Genomic DNA, 22,414 nt, shown 5'->3' on the forward strand with positions numbered 1-22,414 from the left:
TGCCATTGCAGCCTTCTCCTTCCTCTTAAGGGAAATTATAAATCTTGGAAGGTAGCAAAAGATGATTTTTATTTTTTAAATAAATAAAGTTCGTTATAATGTAACTTTGCTTAACATGGTTTGTATTGCTTTGTGATATTTGAGTGCAGTGTTCTAGGTGGAGCTTTTATGGTTGTAGCCCTTTATTCTGCCCTATGTGGAAAGAACAGAGAAAGAAAGAACATGAATCGAATGTTGAGGGTGCAAAGGATAGCATCTCATAAGTTGGCATGCATTGGAGGAGGTAATGCAGCACTTTGAAGATGATGTCTTTTTGAGTTTATTATTGTATAAGAAATTGGTGGAGGATATGTTCATGTTTGAATGTGGTAAGTTCTGTATCACTTTCTAGTGTTCTTATTTTGCCTGCTCGAAACTTGAGTAAGAGTTCAAGATCTTTAATAAATTGCCTACTTTACATGTTAAGCTCACAAGATATTCTTACTGTCCTTTTTTCTTGTTATTAACTCCAGTTTTTATCTAGCTTCACCAGTCTTTGTTCCTTACTTAGTTTATTATAATATTATTGTGGGATGCTTGAAATATGTTCCAAGGTATAATATTGTTGTGGGATGCTTGAAATATGTTCCAAGAAGGAAAACAAGCTCTCAATATAAGGTGTTCAAATATAATGCTAGATAGAAGTAGCCACTGCCTAGTGCTGCTAATTTGGATCACACACTATAACGTTAGCTTCTCATATTGCATATCTTGGGCATGTGATCTTTCTATGCTTAGGAAAAAAGCACTAGCTATCAAATGAGTTGTATAATCGTTTTAGTCTTGTATACATTTGTCTATTCATCTTTGACCTTTACATGCATGTTTCTAAGATAGAAAGACATTTCTATAAATAATAAAGTAAAAAAGTCTAAATGTCGCTAATATTGAGCATCTGAAGAGTCTACTTGGCTGTCCTGTCATCACCGTCAGAGCCAGGCTCATACTGTTTATCGGTAAAAAAGATGCATCAGCCTGCTTAATTCTGTCTCAATATTATCACAAAGATCCTTTTCAACTGACATAGATTGAAAATAAATTTGCTTATTGATCAAACATAATCTTCCTTGACCAAAGACAGTTTATTCTTGATACAACTAATTGTGAGTACGCTCCCTTTACTTTGACTGTGTAATGACTTGTACCCCAAACTATTTTATCGTCTCTTTCACCCTCAGGTTAAGATGCCACATGATTCCCACATGATGATAAATTATCTTTTACGCTCAGTTTACTTGAAAAAGACTACATTTCCTCTAAATGGGGCGAAAATGATGGCATCTGAGGTTCAGAGGGTATAAGTACTTAAAAAAGTCTAGGAGATATAAATGACTAAACAACAATACTAGTACAATAACGTGTATACACGATTAATCCTTATTGACATTATTATGGCATGGGGATGGCATCTGCTCAAGAGACAATAGTGCAATGGTGTATTTGGTTCTCAACTTCTGTCCAAGGCCCATTAACCCATTAACTTCCTGATTGGGTGCAGTTTATGACCAAGAAAAAAATTAAGTATCTAAATTGAAGTCTTAAGTTTCAAATAGAAGAAAGGAGAGAAAACATTATAAATTGTCTTTCATATTTTCTAGTCCAAAGTGGTTACCTTGCCGTTCGATTGGAACGATGCTTTTGGTTCTCCACCTTCTTCTTGCAAGGTATAAGGTTTCTCTGGCACTATAACAATATCAGCAGTTTCATCTTTGGACAGCTTTGCTACATTCACTGCTTCACTCTCAATCGGCATTGCTCCAATTATACTGCATAAGCAAAGATAAATCTAGAAGAATAAATAGTGTAATCAATCATAATGATGAAAATCGAGACTAGCCTCCCTCAAAAATAAAAGGGAAGTGTTCAAGTTAATGTCTTATGATAAATAATCCAATTGAAATGATACTAAATAGCATCTCTATGAATTGAACTTTTGAACCAAATGATGGGGGAATTCTATGACTATTTGGACCAAAACTCATCATGAAATGCATCTTACTTGAATTTGTCTGAAAATAAATTGTTGTTTAAAAAAAATAAAAACGAAGGCATTAAGAATTCCATTCATACATCATGACCACTTTTTGAGAGTAAAATTTCCACAAACAAAAAAAAATTCATTTAGAAAACATATGTAACTATTCTTTATTCAGGAAAGATATAATTATTGTAAATAATAGTTTATTCAGGAAAATTAAATTGATATGTGCAGAGGAGGAACAGACTGCACCATCATTTCTAAAAGACGATGCATTTTAGATACAGAGAGCATCATCAAACCCTTTGCATGGGAGATTCTTGCGGTCAATATAGAACACTGGAGAGCCAGAGGCAATGCTTGTTGGGTTTTGCTCTTTGGAGCCATTCTGGAATCTGGACTTATATATCCAAGTATTTTAGCAGTATTATGATATGAAGTTTCAGCTAACTGGATATATAAAACAGATGGTAATACAGAAAAAGAAGAATTCTCAGATTGGTGTATGAATCTCCATATCCTCTTCTTTTTCCCTGATCCAAGGGCTCTTATTTGTTCAACCAGCGGATGCAGTCTACAATACCTTCTCCTATCATGATACATGTTTTCTGGTAGACTAGATGATGAAAAAATAAAAATAGAAAATCCTACAGTGGGCCCTATATTGAAAATCATATAGGATGGAATGAGATCACAACAAGTGTCCACATAGATTTTAAAGTTGGTGATTGTATTGATACTTTAGTCTTATTGCACTGATATGTTAATTGGTGATTGCAGAGGCACAATACTCTGATTATTATATAATATTGGTACTGATTTGAAATTGATATCGGCCTACATGTCAGAATCCCCTTTCCTCCTTATATGGTGTTCTTATAGAGAGTCCTTAATAAGATACTTCCGTGCTAAGACTGATATTAGTTAAAGGAAATTCATCATCTTCTTCTCTGTGAGAATTCCATGGATCAATTTACGAAAATGTTGGGAGAGAAAAAGCCATATATGGCCATGGTCATGGTTCAAATTATATTTGCTGGCATGTCCATAATCTCCAAAGCTGCTTTCAATGGCGGCATGAACACATTCATCTTCGCGTTCTATAGACAAGCCGTTGCTGCCATTCTCTTATTGACTATAGCTATAATATTTGCAAGGCAATCTAATTTGTTTTCCTTTCATGGATTTGAATATGATTCATTCGTTATTTTCTTAATCTTGTTGAAATTTTTGTCATACCTAGGAGAACTGCGCCCCTATTGCCATTCAAATTGATGTTCAAGATTTTCATGCTTGCTTTATTTGGGTACTGAATAGTTTTTCTCTCTCGTTTCTTACTAGTTTTTCATTCTTTTAATTTTGGAACGGTTTTATTTGAATTCAGGTATGCAATCAACTTAAATATGCACAGCATCGCCATCAACCTCACCTCTGCCACAGTGGCTTCAGCAGCAGCTAATCTCACTCCTGTTTTCACTATTATTCTGGCACTTTTGTTTCGGTAAATTAGATTGCATAAACAAATCCATTTCAAATACAAAACGGAGAAATATATTATATTGTTCCACAATATTGATCGATATTATAGGGAGGAAATGATCAGCTTGAAGACCTGCTCGGGAATCGCCAAGGCAATTGGAGTACTAATTTGCTTTACGGGAACTGCCATTATCGCATTTTATAAAGGCCCTTATTTGAATTCATTCATCACTCACCACCCAATTCTCCATGGAAGTAGCCAAATTCATTCAACCACTCTTCTGAACAAAAATTGGATAATTGGGACTTTTCTTATGGTCTTGGTCACGCTTTGTTGGGCTTTATGGTTTGTGTTACAGGTATCAAATATTGTTCATTATCAAAACTTAATGTGTTGTGATACTCTGAATGATTATATTTCTATTTGCAGGGAAAATTGCTGAAGGAATATCCATCATGGATTTGGTCCTCTGCTCTTGTAAGCCTCTTCAGCTCACTTCAGTGCTTTGTTGTTGCCATTGCAGTTGAGAGGAGCCTGGACAAATGGAAACTACACTGGGATGAAGGACTTCTTGCAATAGTATATACTGTAAGTGAATTCACAACACTACTATTTATTTCACTTTTGAGTTTGAGTGTGTGATCGGTTGCATTTCACAAATACTACTATATACATGAACTTTTTGTTAAAACATAGTGGCCATCAGGAAATGTGCATGTGCACGTGTAGTAGAGTTTATAATGTAAATAGCTTCTTTTTAGATAATTCATATAGTACTTAATTTCATCAATGAAAACTGAGCTGAAAATACACTTTGATGATGCACTTCTCACTGTAGCATATGGCATAAATGAATTTGGGCGCAACATATTTATTTCCCTTCAAGAATTGTTGGTGATATGCATGTATTTCATATATGCTACCACCCGAGTGAGCTTTTGGTTTAAACATGGTGTCACTTGTGATTTTTTAGTGCATGTGCACGTGTAGTGGAGTTCGCTCGAAGATAACTTTTGTGTATAACGATAGAGTCCTTTACTCTCTTCTATTGAAATTAAACTTGATTTTGGATCAAGCTTAATTTTGGGTTTATGATGGAATTATTCTAAGTTTGACCAAACCCAAAATTAGGTCCAAATTCTAGAGGTTTTCTAGAAACACTCTAGAAGGTTGATCACCTCCTTAAAGTGTTCTAGAGAAATCTTTAAGCTAAATATCTAGATAATAGTATAGAAACATCTAGATAATTTGTGATAAAAATATTTAGATATTATGTATAAATTTCTGGAGATTAAAAAAATATCTAGGAACTATGGAGGTGATATTAGAAGAATCTAGATCCTTTGTAACATATCTTTGGGAGGCTATAAATACCTCCTCACCTCTCTCATTTGTAAGCAAGAAGAAAAAGTTAAACAAGTGAATAAAGCAAGTTCAAATAAAGAGTCTTCCTCTTCATAAGTCCTCTATATTTCTCTAAAAGTCTTTCAAGTGTTCTCTAAGTGTTCTTCATATTCTTCTTCATACCTAGAGGTTTATTCTCTTGATTTCTTTCGGGTTTCTCGGGTATTACGATCTTGGGCTAGTGCTAAGCATTATCGGTGTTATCTTTACATGGTATCAGAGCCATTCTAATCTTGTGCTCTTCAAGATCGGGGTTTAAAGAGAGCTCGGGTTTACTCTAAGTATGGAATCAATGGGTCGTGTCGTTGGATTGGGAATGTAGATCTTAAACCAATCTAACTACCGGTTATAGAAGTCATGTATGGAGTCATACTTGGTTAGTGAGGACTTATGGGATGTCGTCGGCGGTAGCAGCACAACACCACCAAGGGGAGATGCTGCAACAGCGGAAGCGACAAAGGAGTGGACACGGAAGAATGCCAAGGCGGAGTTTGCTTTGAAGAGGTCAATATCTTCAGGACTATTTGAGCATGTCTCAAGATGTACATCCGCAAGTGCTATTTGACAGACACTAGATCAATTGTTTAACAAGAAGAACGAGGCCTCGTCTACAACTGTTGGAGAACGAGTTGGCGAATGCGAAGCAGGGGGAGTCTTCAATCTCAGAGTTTTTCATCAAGGTAAAAAATCTTTGCTCTGAGATTAATACTCTCAATCCGGAGGAGTCGATTTCGGAAGCACGGTTGAAGCGGTCTATTATTCGTGGTCTACGACCCGAATATACACCGTTTGTTACTTCAGTTCAAGGATGGGCTACACAACCTTCCTTGGAGGAGTTTGAAAATCTACTAGCTTCGCAAGAATCACTAGCCATGCAAATGGCGGGAGTTAAAGTCCATGATGACTCGGGGAGCGCTTTTGTAGCGAGGAGACAACAAAGCTTCAGAGCCAAACCCAAATATGGTAATGTGAAAAATAATGATGGACGAGAAGGATCTTCTACGGGAGACAAGAAGCGATTCAAGTGTTATCAGTGTGGAAAACTTGGGCATTTCAAAAAGGATTGACGAGTCAAGCTGAAGGAAACAAATATGACGGAATCAAAGGGTCATACTGAAGACAAAGAATGTGGAAAATGTTTCACGGTCGAGGCTGCATCTTCAGGTACATCCACAGCTAAAAATCTTGGAAATGATTGGATTGTGGATTCTGGTTATAGCCATCATATTACCGGAGACGAGAAGTTATTTTTAGCGTCATGACGGGAAAGAAGCCATCATTACTGCGGATAATTCAATCCACCGCGTTGAGAAGGAAGGGACAATCATTATTGAAGGAGATGATGGAAGCCCAATCACTCTCAAGAACGTATATCATGTTCCTGGAGTAAGGAAGAATCTTCTCTCTGTGGTGAATGCGGTTGACTCAGGTAACTACGTTTTATTTGGCCCAAGAGACGTTAAATTCTTAAAGAATATTAAAGAATTAAAAGCGGACGTGGTTCACATCGGAGCACGGGTTAAGGATTTATATGTTTTATCGGCCTCAAATTCTTATGTTGAGAAGATGAGTACGAATGATAATGCCTTTATATGGCATGCTAGGCTTGGTCATATAAATATGACTAAGCTAAAGGTTATGATGAATAAGGATTTGGTTAACGGGCTCCTAAAGTTAAAGATTCATGATGAAGGAAAGCTTTGTGAAGGCTGTCAATATGGAAAGTCACATAGGCTTCCATTTGACAACTCCACTTCACGATGCAGCGCTCCGTTGGAGAGGGTCCATAGTGATTTGATGGGTCCGACAAGAACATCCTCCTATTCTGGGTTTCGGTACATGTTATTGTTTGTTGATGACTTCTCACGGTACACTTGGGTATACTTTGTGAAGGAAAAATCAGAAGTATTCTCCAAGTTTCAAGAATTCAAGGTTACTGTGGATGGAGAATTAGGTCAGAAGATCAAGACTTTAAGGACGAATAATGGAGGGGAGTTCATGTCAAAGGAGTTTCTCTTTTTTTGCCAAAAACATGGTATCAAGAGAGAATTTACATGTCCGTATACACCTCAGCAAAATGGAGTAGCGGAAAGGAAGATAAGACATCTAAGCAAGACATGTAGAAGCTGGTTACATGACAAAAATTTGCCTAAGGCCTTATGGGCGGAAGGCATGAGATGTGCAGCGTATGTCATCAACCGGATGCCACTTAGTCCGAACAATATGAAGTCTCCTTATGAGATGGTTCATGGAAAGAAACCAACGGTGAAACATCTCAGGATATTTGGATCAATCTGCTACGTCCACGTGTTTGACTCTCAAAGAACCAAGTTGGAGGCAAAGGCGAAGAAATGCATCTTTGTCGGCTATGATGAACAAAGAAAGGGCTGGAGGTGTATGGATCCAGAGACACACATGTACACCGTGTCTCGTGATGTTGTCTTTGATGAAGTTTCCTCATTTTATGGGCCACCTCAAGTCTTGATCGAACAAGAAGGTGGGGGTTCCTCCAAGATCGATGAACCAGTTGTTCAAATGCCAAGTGAAAGCGGAAGTCTTGAAGAAGAGACGCAAGGTGAAAGGAGGAGCACTGATCAAGAGGAAGATGAGGAAGAAGATCGTAGTTCCATGGCTAATCAACGGTAAAAAAGGAACATTGTTAAGCCTGCTCGGTTCAGAGATGAAAGATTTGTCACTACTTACTCATGCTACTTTGCAGCTCCATTAGATGAAGAGGAGCCATCATCGTATGATGAAGCAAAAGGAGTTCAAGAGTGGGAGGGCGCAATGAAGGAGGAGATGAATGCTCTCATGAAGAGCGAAACTTGGGATTTGGTTCCAAAACCTAAGGTACCGAATTAAGCAAAAAACGGATGGGAGCATTGACAGATTTAAGGCAAGGTTGGTTGCTCGACGGTTCTCTCAAAAATATGGAGAAGATTATGATGAAACTTTCAGTCCAGTGGCAAAGATGACTACGGTACGCTCACTTGATGGAACAAGTCACTACCAAAAGGAGAAGGTGCTTGATGGAACAATTGAAGCTTTGGAGGTTCGAAGCGAAGACAACGTTGCAGATATCTTCACCAAGTCACTACCAAAGGGCAAATTTGAGTTACTTCGCTCGAAGCTCGGGATGGTTGACAAAATCAAGTTTAAGGGTAAGTATTGAAATTAAACTTGATTTTGGATCAAGCTTAATTTTGGGTTTATGATGGAATTATTCTAAGTTTGACCAAACCCAAAATTAGGTCCAAATTCTAGAGGTTTTCTAGAAACACTCTAGAAGGTTGATCACCTCCTTAAAGTGTTCTAGAGAAATCTTTAAGCCAAATATCTATATAATAGTAAGAAACATCTAGATAATTTGTGATAAAAATATTTAGATATTATGTAGAAATTTCTAGAGATTAGAAAAATATCTAGGAACTATGGAGGTGATATTAGAAGAATCTAGATCCTTTGTAACATATCTTTGGGAGGCTATAAATACCTCCTCACCTCTCTCATTTGTAAGCAAGAAGAAAAAGTTGAACAAGTGAATAAAACAAGTTCAAATAAAGTCTTCCTCTTCATAAGTCCTCTACATTTCTCTAAAAGTCTTTCATGTGTTCTCTAAGTGTTCTTCATATTCTTCTTCATACTTAGAGGTTTATTCTCTTGATTTCTTTCGGGTTTCTCGGGTATTACGGTCTTGGGCTAGTGCTAAGCACTATCGGTGTTATCTTTACATCTTCAAGTTTGATTATCGAATGTGATACACATGTTTTTCAAAAATATTACTACCCAAGTGAACTTTTGCTTAACAAGAGCGGCTAAATACCCATATTGGTATTTTAATTCCACCCCAATTTTCAACAAGATATTTTAAATAGGCAAACCCGCTTTAAGACATTTTAATTGATCCAACTAATCAATAAGGCATGTTTTCTCGTCGGCGGGCAAATTTCCGACGAGATCTCGTCACGTGCATGGCACGTGATGTCTCAAAACTCATTTTTAGCAGCGGCGACGGCAACAATCTCGTCATATTCAGCCCAAAGTAGGATAAAATAACGGTTATGACGCCGTCTGAGATCGCTAACCCCATCGAATCGGCTGAATATGACGAGATTGTTGCTGTCGCCGCTGCTGCTAAAAACGAGTTTTGAGACATCATGTGCCATGCACGTGACGAGATCTCACCGAAAATTTGCCCGCCGACGAGAAACCATGCCTTATTGGTTAGTTTGATCAATTAAAATGTCTTAAAACGGGTTTGTCTATTTAAAATACCTTGTTGGAATCAGCTCAAAAAATACCTTGTTGGAAATTAGGGTGGAATTAAAATACCAATATGGGTATTTAGCCTAACAAGAGCATTCACTTTTGAGTTTTTTTGTGTGCACGTGCACATGCACAAATAGAGTTGATTAGAAAGATAATATTTTCTAGATGATCTACGTAGTGGTTTACGTTCTCAATGACATCGTAGGGTGTGATGATGGGCGGACTTGTGTTATACTTGCATACTTGGTGTATTCACAAGAAGGGGCCTGTTTTCGTTGTTATGTTCACTCCTTTGTCTCTTGTGATCACCATTGCAGCTTCCTCCTTTCTCTTAGGGGAAGTCACAAATCTTGGATGGTAAAGATGGATCATTTCTTTTGAACCAGTTGTTTTATGGTGGTAACGTTGCTTAACTCGGTCGGTTTGCTTTGTGATATTTTAATATGTGCAGTATTCTAGGTGGAGCATTTATGGTTGTAGGCCTTTATTCTGTCCTATGGGGAAAGAGCAAAGAAAGAAACAACATGAATTCAAATGTTGAGGGTTCCGAGATTAGCATCTCAAAAGTTGAAGTTGTATAGTAAAGGAGGCAATGACCACTCAAGATTATGTCCTTTTGAGCTGCCTATCTCATAAAAAGTGCATGATATTTTCAGGTTTGAGTATGTTAAGTTCTGTATTATTTTCTAATGTTCTTATTCTTCCAGTTGAAATTTGAGTAATAATACGCTTTTCAAGATCTTTAATAAAAAACTTTGACATGTTAAAGCTCGGAAGATACTGTTGCTGTCCTTTCCTCTTGTATTATATAGTCATGATTGAACTTTAAGCTATTATTCCAATTCTTAAATTAACTTCATTATTCTTTGTTCCTTAGTTTTTTGTATATTATTATGATGGATGCTTGAAATATGTTTTTTTTGAAATAAGGAACAGGGGTTCTCAATACCAGGGATTCTTCAAATACAATTACAAATACAAGTAGCCACTACCTGGTGCTGCTAAAATTTGGACGGTGCTCTGTTAAAGTTATCCTCATAATGGGCTAAATACCCGTATTGGTAATTTAATTCCATCCTATTTATCAAAAATGTATTTTAAATAGGCAAACCTGTTTTAAGGCATTTTAATTGATTCAACTTACCAACAAGGTACTTTTTCTCATCGGCAATCAGTTTTCCGGCGAGAGCTCGTCACATGCGTGGCACGTGATGACTTAAACTGTTTTTTAGCTACTGATGTGGCACGGATTTTCTGACGTGACAGTGTTTAAAGGCGGGAATTAACCCTCTAAAAATCCCAATTCACTCAGAATAGGACAGATCCGTACCACATCAGCAGCTAAAAAACAGTTTAAGTCATCACGTGCCACGCACGTGACGAGCTCTTGCTGGAAAACTGGTCGCCGACAAGAAAAATGGCCTTGTTGGTAAGTTGAATCAATTAAAATGCCTTAAAGCAGATTTGCCTAATTAAAATACCTTCTTAGTAAATGAGGTGGAATTAAAATACCAATATGGGTATTTAGCCTCTCATAATGTATATGTTGGGCATCCTTTATTCTTGCATAGATTTACTTGTCCATCTTTGATCTTTCCTTCCGTGATTTTAAAGTAAATTCAAAAGGTTTATGCTAAATATAGCTAGTATCAGAATCCAAAGAATCTATTTGCTATAATCATCATTAGAGCCAGGCTTATACTGCTTATTGCTAAAAAATATATGCATCAACCTACTTAATTTGTATTCAAAACTGTCACGAAGATTCTTTTGCACTCTGGACAATGTTATATGCAAGCTTGCGATCAATGACAATATGGACCCAAAAATTTTAGGTGCCTATTTGTATGTATTTGTTCTATGTGATGTTCTTGAGCCCTCTCGCTTTCTTTCTTGAAGGCTCATAGATTTTGAATTTTAGGGTTCAGTCAACATTTTGTTTTGATAGCCTTCAACGTCCCTAAAGTAATATTTATAATTATGTCCTAAATTTTGGATTTTGATCGTCTTTCTAGCGTGCGCAGTCAATTTCTCCTCTTGACGGTGGAGTTGGCCGCCCAAATCCATGGCAATGGCGTCGAGAGAGAGCAGCTTCTGCTTTTTCCTCATCAAGAAGTCAAGATCCAGTGAATCAGCAGGATAAGGGTAAAAGACCTTTGTCGATGGTTGATGAAGAAAAAATTTCTTAATTTCAAGATCAAGGTCCAAGAGATTATGGAGATCTAGAGGCAGAACTGAAAGTTTCTGGTGAACGTCCTCGTTTCTTTTCTGCCTTTCTTCGTTTTGAAGGGGAGGTAAATTCTGACTTTCAAAAATTCAGAAATTTTGCGATTATTTCGTTTGTTGAGGGGGGAAGTATTTCTCTTGAAAGGTTGGAACTAGATCTTAGGGATCTTTTCCCTATGAATAAATACTGGGATTTAAGACTTTTTACTAATGGGGAAGTGTTGGTTAGAATTCAACCATGGAAACAAATGGAAGATTTGATAAAAATGGGGGTTATTTCACTTCGTTCTTGTAAGATTAAGCTTACATGGAAACAAATGGAAGATTTGATAAAAATGGGGGTTATTTCACTTCGTTCTTGTAAGATTAAGCTTATGAGATGGAATTCTTGGGAAGGAAATGTTATTGAAAAGAGAAATTCACAGGTCTGGATCAAATTGAAGGGTGTTCCTCCTCATTTATGGAGTAAAGAAGCTTTTGGTTTGATGGTGAAACCCTTTGCTGATTTGGTCGATCTTGATCCATTGACAAGTGCTGGTACTGCTTTAGTTGATGCAGTTGTGCTAGTTAGATGTTTGGAATATGTTGATGTTCCTAAGCTTTTGAAGATTTTTGTTGGGAAAAATCAATACAATGTGGAAGTGTCTATTATGTCAGTAATGGGTGAGTTTGTGGAAGCAGAACAGAAAAAACAAAAAGTGGATCATTTAGATGATAACAATCAGAGTTCCTATAATGATAGGTGGTTCAAGGAGAGAAAAGATAGTGGAACTGGGTCCTCTTCTTTGAAAGATTCTGGTTCTAACTCTTGGAATGTAAGACAATATTTGAGAAATAACCCTTGGGGCACTCCAGCAGCTAGATTGTGGACTGAAGCTAAAAGTTTTTACCAGAAGAAAAATAATGAATGAGAGAAATGGGAAAATAATAATTCTTTAAAAAATTTAGGAGGAGAGCAAATCCCAGAGCAAGGGATTCCTTCTGAAAATATTGACATTTCAGAGCAGCTGGTTGAGGTAGAGGAAAGTAGAGAAAAAGTTGGTGAACTGGAGATGGAGGAGCATTTGTCTACTGTGATCCCTGAGCAGAATGAAGAGAAAATTCTTAGGGAGAATGATAATGGCAAAGCTATTATGATTAGTGAGGGCAATGTTAATTTTTCTCTTGCTGTGGAGGAAAGTGATACTGTTAAGTTTGATTTGGAGTTAAAAAATCTATTATCTCCCAAAAATTCTGCACAGGAAGAAAATTCTTTAAGGGTGAATGATAAAGGTAAAGATTTGTTGGTCACTGAAGGTAATGTTGGAGACATTTTGTTGCCAGAGATATCTCAAGAGATATATAACAAGGAGAATGAGAAAGAAGAAATCCTTATGATTCAACCTCTTAATTGCTTGCCTCCTGTGGATCAAGAGCTTAATTCAAAAATTACATTTGTTAGAAGGTGTTCCAGATTTGTGGATCTTGAGCCTATGTCTGCAGTAGATAGAGCATCTGCAAGAGCTGCTTCAAAATATGATTATGCTCATGGGTCCTCTTCAGGTGGTTCAGGTGATAATCCTTCTAATCTGGGTTCCTCTTTTGTTCCTATTTTGTTTGAATCTTTTACTAATAAAGAGTTGCAAAGTTTGGCATCAAAATGTGCTATCATCCTTGAACCTCAAGGGGATTTTGATCCCTTAAAAAAATGAGGCAAATGGAGAAGGAGAGGGCTACTTTGGAGTAGGCCCTGCTTCCTTTTATTAATGTGAAGTGTTTTGTATTTTTACATGTTGGTCACATGGAATGTAAGAGGGCTTGGCTTGAGTACTAAAAGGTTTGGGGTGAAGGATTTTTGTTTGTTAAATAAGTTTGAGGTTATTTGTCTTCAAGAAACTAAATTGAGTGACGTTGATGATAGAATCTTAAAAAGTTTGGGCAGTAATATGTATGACTGGGTTTTTTAACCCTCTATTGGAGCTTCAGGAGGTATTATGATTGGATGGAATAATAGCAAATGGATGAAAATCCAAGATTTATCTGGTGAATATGTTTTGACAGTCATGTTAAAAAATAAGAGAAATGGTTTTGTTTGGTCTATCTCTTCTGTGTATGGTCCTCATTGTAATATAGAGAGGTCCTTGTTTTGGCAAGAACTTAAGAATGTGAAGACAATGTTTTCAGGACCTTGGGTGGTTGTGGGGGATTTCAATGTCACTTTTAGTGCAGATGAAAGAAAAGGTAAAAAGAATCATAGAAAAGAAATGGAAGAGTTTCGTGAGGTGATTAATGATTTAGAATTAATTGACAGTCCACTGCATGGTAGAAAATTCACTTGGAGTAATAAAAGAAGAGCACCTTCTATGGCTAGATTCGACAGAGTTTTTTTTAACTCTGAATGGGAAGATGTTTTTCCATTTTCTAAGCAGCATGGTCTTAGTAGTCAATTATTTGATCATGCTCCCATTTGTTTTGATAGTGGAGAAAACCAACAGTTTGTTAAAAAATTCAGATTTGGGAAAATTTGGTTACAATCTGATGATTTAAAAAAGGGGGTACCTGTGTGGTGGAACTGTGCACCTAAAAGTTCATCTGCTGCAAAAAATATTGTTGGCAAATTGAGATTTCTGAGAAAATGTATTAAACATTAGGTTCATTCTGACTTTTATAGTGTTAAACAGAAAAAAAAGGAGTTGTTGGATAATTTGTTGGAATGGGAAGTTGTGGAAGAAAATAGAGATCTGGATGATGATGAACTGATCAAGAAAAATGACATTTCCACTCAGTTGAATGAGATTTTATTTCAAGAAGAACAAATGTGGAAACAAAGATCAAAAGCACATTGGCTTAAGGAAGGGGGTAATAATACTGCTTACTTTCACAAAATTGCAAATGGCAGGAAAAGAAATAATCTGATTGCCTCAATTACAATGAATGATGTAGAGGTCAGTTCTGAAGAGGGTATAGCACAGATTTTTTCTAATCATTACAGTCAGATTTTTGGTAAAAATGAGGCTTATAGATGTCAGCTTGACTAGAATAAGCTTTTTCCTTTGGAGGATTGGGGGCCTAATGATATTGAACATCCTTTTTCTGAGGAGGAAGTGCATAAAGCTTTGTTTGATATGAATGGAGATAAATCTCCTGGTCCAGATGGCTTTTCTGCATTGTTTTTCCAAACTTTTTGGGAAACAGTCAAAAATGATATTATGAAATTGTTTGAGGAATTTTATGAAGGCAAATTAGAAATAAATAGGCTCAATTATGCTCATATTGTGCTTATTCCCAAAAAAATGAGGCTTCTACGGTTTCTGATTATAGACCTATCAGCCTCCTAAATGTGATTTATAAAGTGATTACTAAAGTTTTGACTAACAGATTGAATTCTAAGCTTGATATGCTTATTGATCCTGTTCAGTCTGGTTTCATAAAAAATAGATTTTTGATGGATGGGGTAGCAGCAGCTCAGGAAATTATAAATGATTGTTTTCAGAATAACAAAAGGGGAGGGATTCTTTTAAAGTTAGATTTTGTAAAGGCATATGATATGCTAAACTGGGACTTTATCTTGGAGGTTATAAAGGCTAAAAATTTTGGAGCTAAATGGCTTAACTGGGTTACTTTGTGTTTAAAAGGAGGTATGTCTGCCATTAACATAAATGGTAAAGTTTGTTGTTGGATTATGTCCAAAAGAGGGGTTCGTCAAGGCGACCATTTATCTCCTCTTCTCTTTGTTTTGGCTGCTGACTCCTTTACTAGGATGATGAACTTGGCAGTTGAGTCTTTCCTTATTGAGGTTTAGGTCCTAACAATATGACTCATAAAATTTGTTGTTTACAATATGCTGACGATACATTGATTTTTTGTAAAAACAAAAAAGAGCAGTTGACAGTTTTGAAGATGATCTTATATTGTTTTGAACTTGCTTCTGGATTAAAAATAAGCTTTAATAAGAGTATTCTTATTGCTCTTGAGGATAATGAAACTTTGCAACAGAATTTGGCTATTATGTTGAATTGTAAAAGTGGGAGTTTCCCCATTACTTACCTTGGAATTCCTTTGAGACCTGGAAAATTAAAAAAAGAAGACTAGTCTCCTTTGATTGAGAAGATAGAAAGAAGGCTAGCCTTGTGAAAAGGAAAGTCTTTGTCAAGAGGGGGCAGACTTGTTTTAGTCAATTCTGTTCTTTCATCTATGCCAATTTTTTGGCTATCTTTCTTTGTTTTTCCTATGTGGCTTATTGACAAAATTGATAAAATGAGAAGGAGATTCTTGTGGACTGGATCTCTTGATCATAAAGGCTCTTCTAATTTGGTCAAATGGGAGGAGGTTTGTAGACCTAAAAATTTTGGAGGTTTGGGTGTAATAAATTTAAGAGTTATGAACAAAGCTCTGTTGGGGAAATGACTTTGGAAATGGTTTGATAATAAACTAGAACTTTTGAAGCAAATCAGTTTCTACAAGTATTTTGAGAGAAGAAATTGGACAGAATTTTTTTATTCTGGTAGGAATTTATTAACTCAGTTTTGGAGGAATTGTTTTGATAATGTTGAGAGTTTTTTATGCAGTTCTGTTGTGGAGGTGGGGAGGGGTAATCGAACTTTGTTTTGGCTTGACAAATGAGTAGGTTCTTCTAACCTTGCTTCTAAGTATCCTTCCCTTTTTAACATCACTTCTTCTCCTTTTGCCTCCATTAGCAGTTTGAGCTTCCCTTTTTAACATCACTTCTTCTCCTTTTGCCTCCATTAGCAGTTTGAGAAAGAAAGTGAATGATGAATGGATATGGAATATCCAGTTTAGAAGATTAGCAGTTTGAGAAAGAAAGTGAATGATGAATGGATATGGAATATCCAGTTTAGAAGGCAATTGACTGAAAATTTGGTTTTCCAATATTTCAAATTGTTGAATGATATTAGAGAGTTAATCTTTGATCAAAGGGAGGACGGGAGGATATGGTTTTGGGGAACTAAAGGCAGTTTCACAGTTAAATCATATTATCAGTTTCTTATGGATGAGGGTTTAAGATTTGATTTTGCAAATCTCTGGCAGCTTCCTGTCCCTTTAAAGGTGAAATTTCTTGTTTGGTTGGCATTAAGTCAAGGTTTAAATACAAAAGATAATTTAGAGAAGAAGGGAATTCATCTGGATTTGATGTGCAGCTTCTGTTCTAAAGAAGTGGAAAGTCATTTTCATTTGTTTGTGGAGTGTGAGTTTGTATACTCTATCTGGAGATCTATCCAATATAAATTGAAGATTGAAAAGGATTTTAGATTGAACTCCCTAAAAGAGATTTGGATTAATTGGTTTATGGGAGAAGATGATAACAGTAAGGTGGAAAGACATGTTACTATCTGTTCTCTTATATGGTGTATTTGGCAGGAACGTAACGATAGAATCTTTTCTAACAAAAGGAAAAGATCCCTAGAGATTTTGAGCAAAATTTTGACATTTTTATCATTTTGGTTAGGTTCTAAACCTATAACTGCGCGAGCTGCTAGGCTTCAAGAGAGGAGAAGGAAAAGAGCTGCTGAAGGACATGTCGATGCTGGAGGAATTGCGAGTACAGTGATTCAACTTGAATGATTCTTAACTCCAGATTCTTGAAGTTTTTTTGGTTCTTGAGTTTTAAAACTCTGGTTAAAGATCCAGTGATCTGCTATTTTTTTTTTGGTAGTAGTTGATAGCTTCTTCTTTGCTTTGGGAAAGGATAATCCTATGTTGTGGAGCAGGAGCTCTTTTGATTTGTAATTTTTGTTTGAGCTAGAGTACACACTCTTGGTTGGGGGTGTGTATCGGTTTGTAACAACCAAGTTTTAATATTAATTTAGCTGGCTGAATTACTGTTATGATTAACAGTAATTCATCCTTTTTCTCAAAAAAAAATTTCTCCTCTTGACTCCTGATGACCAAGGAGAGTTCTTTCTCCATTTTTTTTTTTAACCTAGGGGATGCATGTTCAAGACTATAAGAAATAGAGGGTCTCATATTAATATAATGGGAATATGGGGATTTCTCTATGTTTCGTTTTATTTTGTTATTAACTATTTTATTTTGGGGGTTGTGTAGTCAAAATAGTTCCACTTTGATCCACAAAAAAAATGAACCCATCAAAGTGATGGCACTGCGTGTTTTGATATATCACAGACACAAAGTTATATCGATATATCACGGACACAAAGTTATATCGACAGAATTTATACAGATTACTTAGTTTATAGAAACTGCAAGGTCGTTAATCACAACTTAAAAATTATCGCATTTGAAAATTAACCATAAGTCAATCAGTCTGCGGCTATGAACTAATAGCGCTACTCGATGAACTACTAGTATTTGTTTTCTTGGAAGTTTCAGGTGCAGCAGTACTTTAAATATCAAAGATTTTTTTTTAAATTTTTATTTAATTTTTTGATAAGATATATCATATGATTTTTTTTAGTTCATAGACTCTGCGCTATGAACTAATAGCGCTACTCGATGAACTACTAGTATTTGTTTTCTTGGAAGTTTCAGGTGCAGCAGTACTTTAAATATCAAAGATTTTTTTTTAAATTTTTATTTAATTTTTTGATAAGATATATCATATGATTTTTTTTGTCTTAGGTGGTGTTTGGTTCAATTTCTACAAATTATAGAAAATGTCTTCCATCCAAAATATGATTTCCTTGTATTTTTTTAAAAAAAATATAGTAAAAGTTTTGAGAAGTCAAAAAGTACCTATTTTTTTGTTTTTTGTACTTTGCTTGTTTGGTTCAAAATGGCCCATAACTTTATAGAAAATAGCAAGATTTTTTATAATTTGTAGAAATTGAACCAAACATTACCTAAATTTATAGAAAAGTGTCAACTTTATAGAAAAATGTTAATGGGACGTCAGATTTCTGGGTGATTTTCGTTCATTTTGAGAGGAAATTGATTTCTGTAAATTTTGGTACTATTCTGTACTTTACAGAAAACATTTCTGTAAATTTTTTTTGAACTAAACACAGTTTACGTAAGTTGTTCTCATTTCCAAAAATTTGGGCGTCTTTCCCTGTATTTGCGTAGACAATTGGGATGTGGTTACTTGGAAGTGACTCAGCTTATTCCTGTGCATATTGAGTTCCATGTAATCTACCATTGTAGATGTAGACAGCATCATCGGTATTTTTTATGGGAAATTGCCGTGAACAATATACAGAAAATACGTAACATGAATTTCTTGATTTGCTTCAAACTCTTTAAAGGTTAATATTCGGCACAAATACAGGAAATATGAAGAAAATATGAAGATGCTTTAAAGGTTAATATTCGGCACAAACCGTGAAATATCTCAATTACAAATAAAGAACATCAAATTGGAAATATTCGGCACAGGTAAGATAATCGATTTGCACCATAGAGAATCTTTTTATTTGGGAAAGAAATTACATCAAATTGGAATTCTATTTAACTCGAACCTTTTAAAAAGCCTTCGTCCTTCTCATCGCCAAAAAATAAAACAAATATCACGTCGAAAGGTCTTTCACTCTTTTCATTACCAAAAACAAGACATCGAACAGGAACACTTGTAATCTTTGCTAATACTTCATTCACTCGCTATTCGACCAGTTGCATTCTCAAACTTTAAAACTCACACAAAAAAAATATCTGATTAGCGTTAAAAGAGAATACGGCGATGTTGCTACGGCTGATGAGGGGGCGGAGGGAGAGGGGATGACGTAGGTTCTATTTTAGGTAAGGCTGAAGGTGTAAACCACTCATGCTCAGATGCCAAATTCGAAGGATTGTCACTCATCGTTCTTTATCTTTAAACAATGGCCGGAGAGCAACCACACCGTTGATACAGGGAGAGTATCTGCTTATCACCCCGTAACTATAGATCGTTACATAGAATTTGCCTTCCTTTCCCGTCTCGGAACAGACGAACAAGACTTAATGAGAATACTCCCTACTCAACTTGAAAGTCAAAGCAATTTTTTTTTTTTTTGCTCGATTGGGTTGAAAATTAACATGGAGGATATCAAGATGAAAAAATGTTCGAGGGAGAGCGTCTACTTAAAGCATCTCCAAGACTCTTGAGAGTGATGTGGCAAGGAAAAAACTCCTAAGACCATATGCAGCAGAGGTTATTTGAAGAGATATTTGGTTGCAGCAGGAGTTTTTTGAAAAGGTGAATCAAAAAGACAAGGCCAAGGGGTGAAAAATTCACCCCGGGTATTTCTGACCTGGTGGGCCCCACCTCATTAAATGCATGGCAGGTTTATTAAAAAAAATTAAATAGAAGTCGCCCAATCAGAAACGGGCACGTGGACGCGTGCATGGAGGCTGCAGGTGCATGCCTGCTAGCTGTCGCGTGGCGAAATCTGATTGGGCGGCAATTTTTGTTTTCCTCCTTATTTTTAATTGATATTTTTTGAGATAAATACAATGAATTAATTTATAATTTTTATACCATTAATTTTCATTTTTCAAACTCTATAAATAGAGATTAACTTTGTGCCGTATATGATGCAACCAAATTTCGGCATGCAATATCCTTATCTTCCTTACGGTTATCCTCCAGTTCCGGGAAGCAGCTATGTTCCCTCCCATATGAATTGTCCTAACACGGAGTCGAGTGAGCCAGCGACACCCCGGTTTAGTAGCGGATCTACAGATATCCCAGAATTTTCTACCCAAATGTCTTTGGGAAATGTTGGTGGGGATACTCCTCACAGTTTTCTCCCTCCAACCCAACAATCAGCAAAGAGATCAAGTTATGAAACTTGGACCACCGAAGACAACATACTTTTACTAACTGGTTATTTTCACGTTAGTAATGATAGTGAGTTGGGGAACAACCAAAAGGGTGAAACTTTCTGGGGTAAAATTACACAGTACGTGAATGAGAACGCCAAAAGTGGAAAGGAGAGGATTGTGTCTCGGTGCCATAGTCATTTCAAAGACATCAACAGAAACATATCCAGTTTCATTGGCTGCTACAGTACTGCATGTAGGGAGAAGCGTAGTGGTTGGTCCGATGAAACTACATATCCAAGGCAAGAGAGTTGTACTTTGAGAAAATGGGTACGACGTTTAATTTGGTGGATGAGTGGAAGGTGGTTCGTAATCAACCTAAATATATGACAGGAGGAAATGCATCCGGTAGTAGTGGCTCTAAAAGAAAGAGTAGTGGTGAGGATGTTGAATCATCAACTCCTACCCTTGTACGTCCAGAGGGTAGGGACGTGGCAAAGAAGAAAGCTAGAGGTTCCTCTAGTAAAACATCTGTGTCAAGGAAATCAAAGGGGGCAATTGAGGAGGAATTATCTAAGCTAGTCAGTGCTCATGAAAAATTTGAAGAGAAAAGATCAAGTACTGCTTCAGCTATGAATAACCTGGCTCATTCCAATAATATGGAGATGTTGGTTATTCTTGAAAAACAAACCAGATCGTGACGATGAAGATGAAGAAGCTTATAATATGTTGAGGAAGAACCTGTTTGGAAAATAAGACCTTCTTAAGAAGTTATGATTGTGTGTTTTCTTTCTGATGTTTTTGTGTGTCGTTTGTTTAATTTTGGAGTTGTGTGGGTGCCTATGTTTGTTGAATGTATTAATAAAAGTGTTGTTTATGTTTGAATAAAATTGTTGTTTATGGTTCAATAAAGCCGATTGATATTGACTTCTCACTGCATAATAGTACAAAAGATACAATTACTACTCACTGCAAAAACAAACAAATGTTGAATTGACCTTTCACTGCAAAAAATACAAAGGATGAAATGACTACACCTGCATAATAATACAAAATATGAATTGACAACTCTCTGCACATGCATGCCCTATGACACATGTCTCTGCAATTGCATGTGAATTCAATTATTTGAACAACTACCCTTCATTATATAAACTGATCAGATGCACATCATAAGTATACCTATCAACATTTCAAAAATCATAGCATCCAATGGATCCTTTCCTAAATGAGTTTAGTCTAGAAGAGTTCCAACAACAATGGGAAATAGAAGAAAAAATACTTGATAGGCAGCGAGAACTTCTTGAAGAATTGCAAAGGAGAAGCGAACAACCACGTAAGAGGAAATCCATACATAGAGATCATCATGCAGCGCATGAGAGACTCATGGCCGACTACTTTGCCGAGTCATGCACTTACACTGACTCCCAGTTCTGACGCAGGTATCGAATGAAAAGGCCTCTCTTTCTACGAATTGTGGACTCTATATCAAATTACGACGATTACTTCACACAACGGCGCAATAATGCGGGCAAGCTTGGGTTAACGCCTATCCAGAAGTGTACGGCTGCCATACGCATGCTCGCATATGGAGTCGCAGCCGATGCTTGTGATGAGTACGTCAAGATAGGAGAATCCACTGCTATCGAGTGTACTCGCAAGTTTTGCGAAGGGGTAATAGCATTGTTTCAAGATGAATACTTACGACGACCAAATGTGGAAGACTTGCAGAGGTTGCTCCAAGTTGGACAGGAACGTGGATTCCCAGGGATGATTGGAAGTATTGATTGCATGCACTGGCAGTGGAAAAATTGTCCTAAGGCTTGGCAAGGGCAGTTTACTAGTGGACACAAGGGGACGGCAACAGTTATCCTCGAGGCAGTTGCGTCATATGATTTGTGGATATGGCATGCTTTTTTAGGGCTTCCTGATAGTTTGAATAACATAAATGTACTAGATAGGTCACCGGTTTTTGACGACATTGAGTCGGGTGAAGCTCCACGGGTAAACTTCACCGTGAATGGGCGGGAGTACAATCTTGCATACTATCTTGCCGACGGAATCTACCCTAAGTGACCTGTCTTCGTGCAGCCAATTCAAATGCCCCAAGGCAACAAACATCAATTTTTTGCCAAACAACAGGAATCATGCAGGAAGGACGTGGAACGCGCATTCGGGGTACTCCAAGCACGCTTCGCTATTGTCCGCCAACCAGCTAGAATGTGGGATCTTGATGTCTTTGGAAAAATAATGAGGGCGTGCATTATTTTACATAACATGATAGTAGAGGATGAACGAGATACGTATTCACGAAACTGGGAAAA

At 36.7% G+C, this 22,414-nt stretch overlaps 2 protein-coding genes across 8 annotated transcripts in view; both read left to right on the plus strand.

The window, feature by feature from the left end:
* LOC109836572 (WAT1-related protein At5g64700-like) overlaps positions 1 to 9,956 on the plus strand; it is a 28,769-nt gene extending 18,813 nt beyond the window's left edge. For 3 of the 7 annotated variants that reach the window (XM_020404516.1, XM_020404515.1, XM_020404513.1), the window contains 8 exons: positions 12 to 51; positions 150 to 283; positions 3,261 to 3,323; positions 3,402 to 3,518; positions 3,606 to 3,855; positions 3,927 to 4,085; positions 9,376 to 9,527; positions 9,622 to 9,956. In XM_020404516.1, coding sequence (XP_020260105.1) covers positions 270 to 283; positions 3,261 to 3,323; positions 3,402 to 3,518; positions 3,606 to 3,855; positions 3,927 to 4,085; positions 9,376 to 9,527; positions 9,622 to 9,751 — 885 coding nt within the window. In that variant the 5' untranslated portion in view covers positions 12 to 51; positions 150 to 269 and the 3' untranslated portion in view covers positions 9,752 to 9,956. Of the gene's footprint in view, positions 1 to 11; positions 52 to 149; positions 369 to 3,260; positions 3,324 to 3,401; positions 3,519 to 3,605; positions 3,856 to 3,926; positions 4,086 to 9,375; positions 9,528 to 9,621 lie in introns of all 7 variants that reach the window. The other 4 variants (XM_020404517.1, XM_020404520.1, XM_020404519.1 and 1 more) reach the window with 4 other exon arrangements.
* LOC109838163 lies at positions 20,034 to 22,166 on the plus strand. Its single transcript, XM_020406627.1, has 3 exons — positions 20,034 to 20,364; positions 20,484 to 20,757; positions 21,533 to 22,166. Exons 1-3 carry the CDS (start codon positions 20,034 to 20,036, stop codon positions 22,164 to 22,166), a joined length of 1,239 nt encoding a protein of 412 aa, XP_020262216.1.

Source organism: Asparagus officinalis, chromosome 4 (genome assembly GCF_001876935.1).
Source record: "Asparagus officinalis chromosome 4, Aspof.V1, whole genome shotgun sequence".
Taxonomy (NCBI): Eukaryota; Viridiplantae; Streptophyta; class Magnoliopsida; order Asparagales; family Asparagaceae; genus Asparagus; species Asparagus officinalis.

Coding starts and splice junctions, on each gene's coding strand:
- LOC109838163 (XM_020406627.1), top strand. CDS start 20,034: ATGTCTTTGGGAAATGTTGGTGGGGATACTCCTCACAGTTTTCTCCCT. Junction 20,365..20,483: donor ATGTAGGGAGAAGCGTAGTG/GTTGGTCCGATG, acceptor AATATATGACAG/GAGGAAATGCATCCGGTAGT. Junction 20,758..21,532: donor CATTCCAATAATATGGAGAT/GTTGGTTATTCT, acceptor GTTCTGACGCAG/GTATCGAATGAAAAGGCCTC.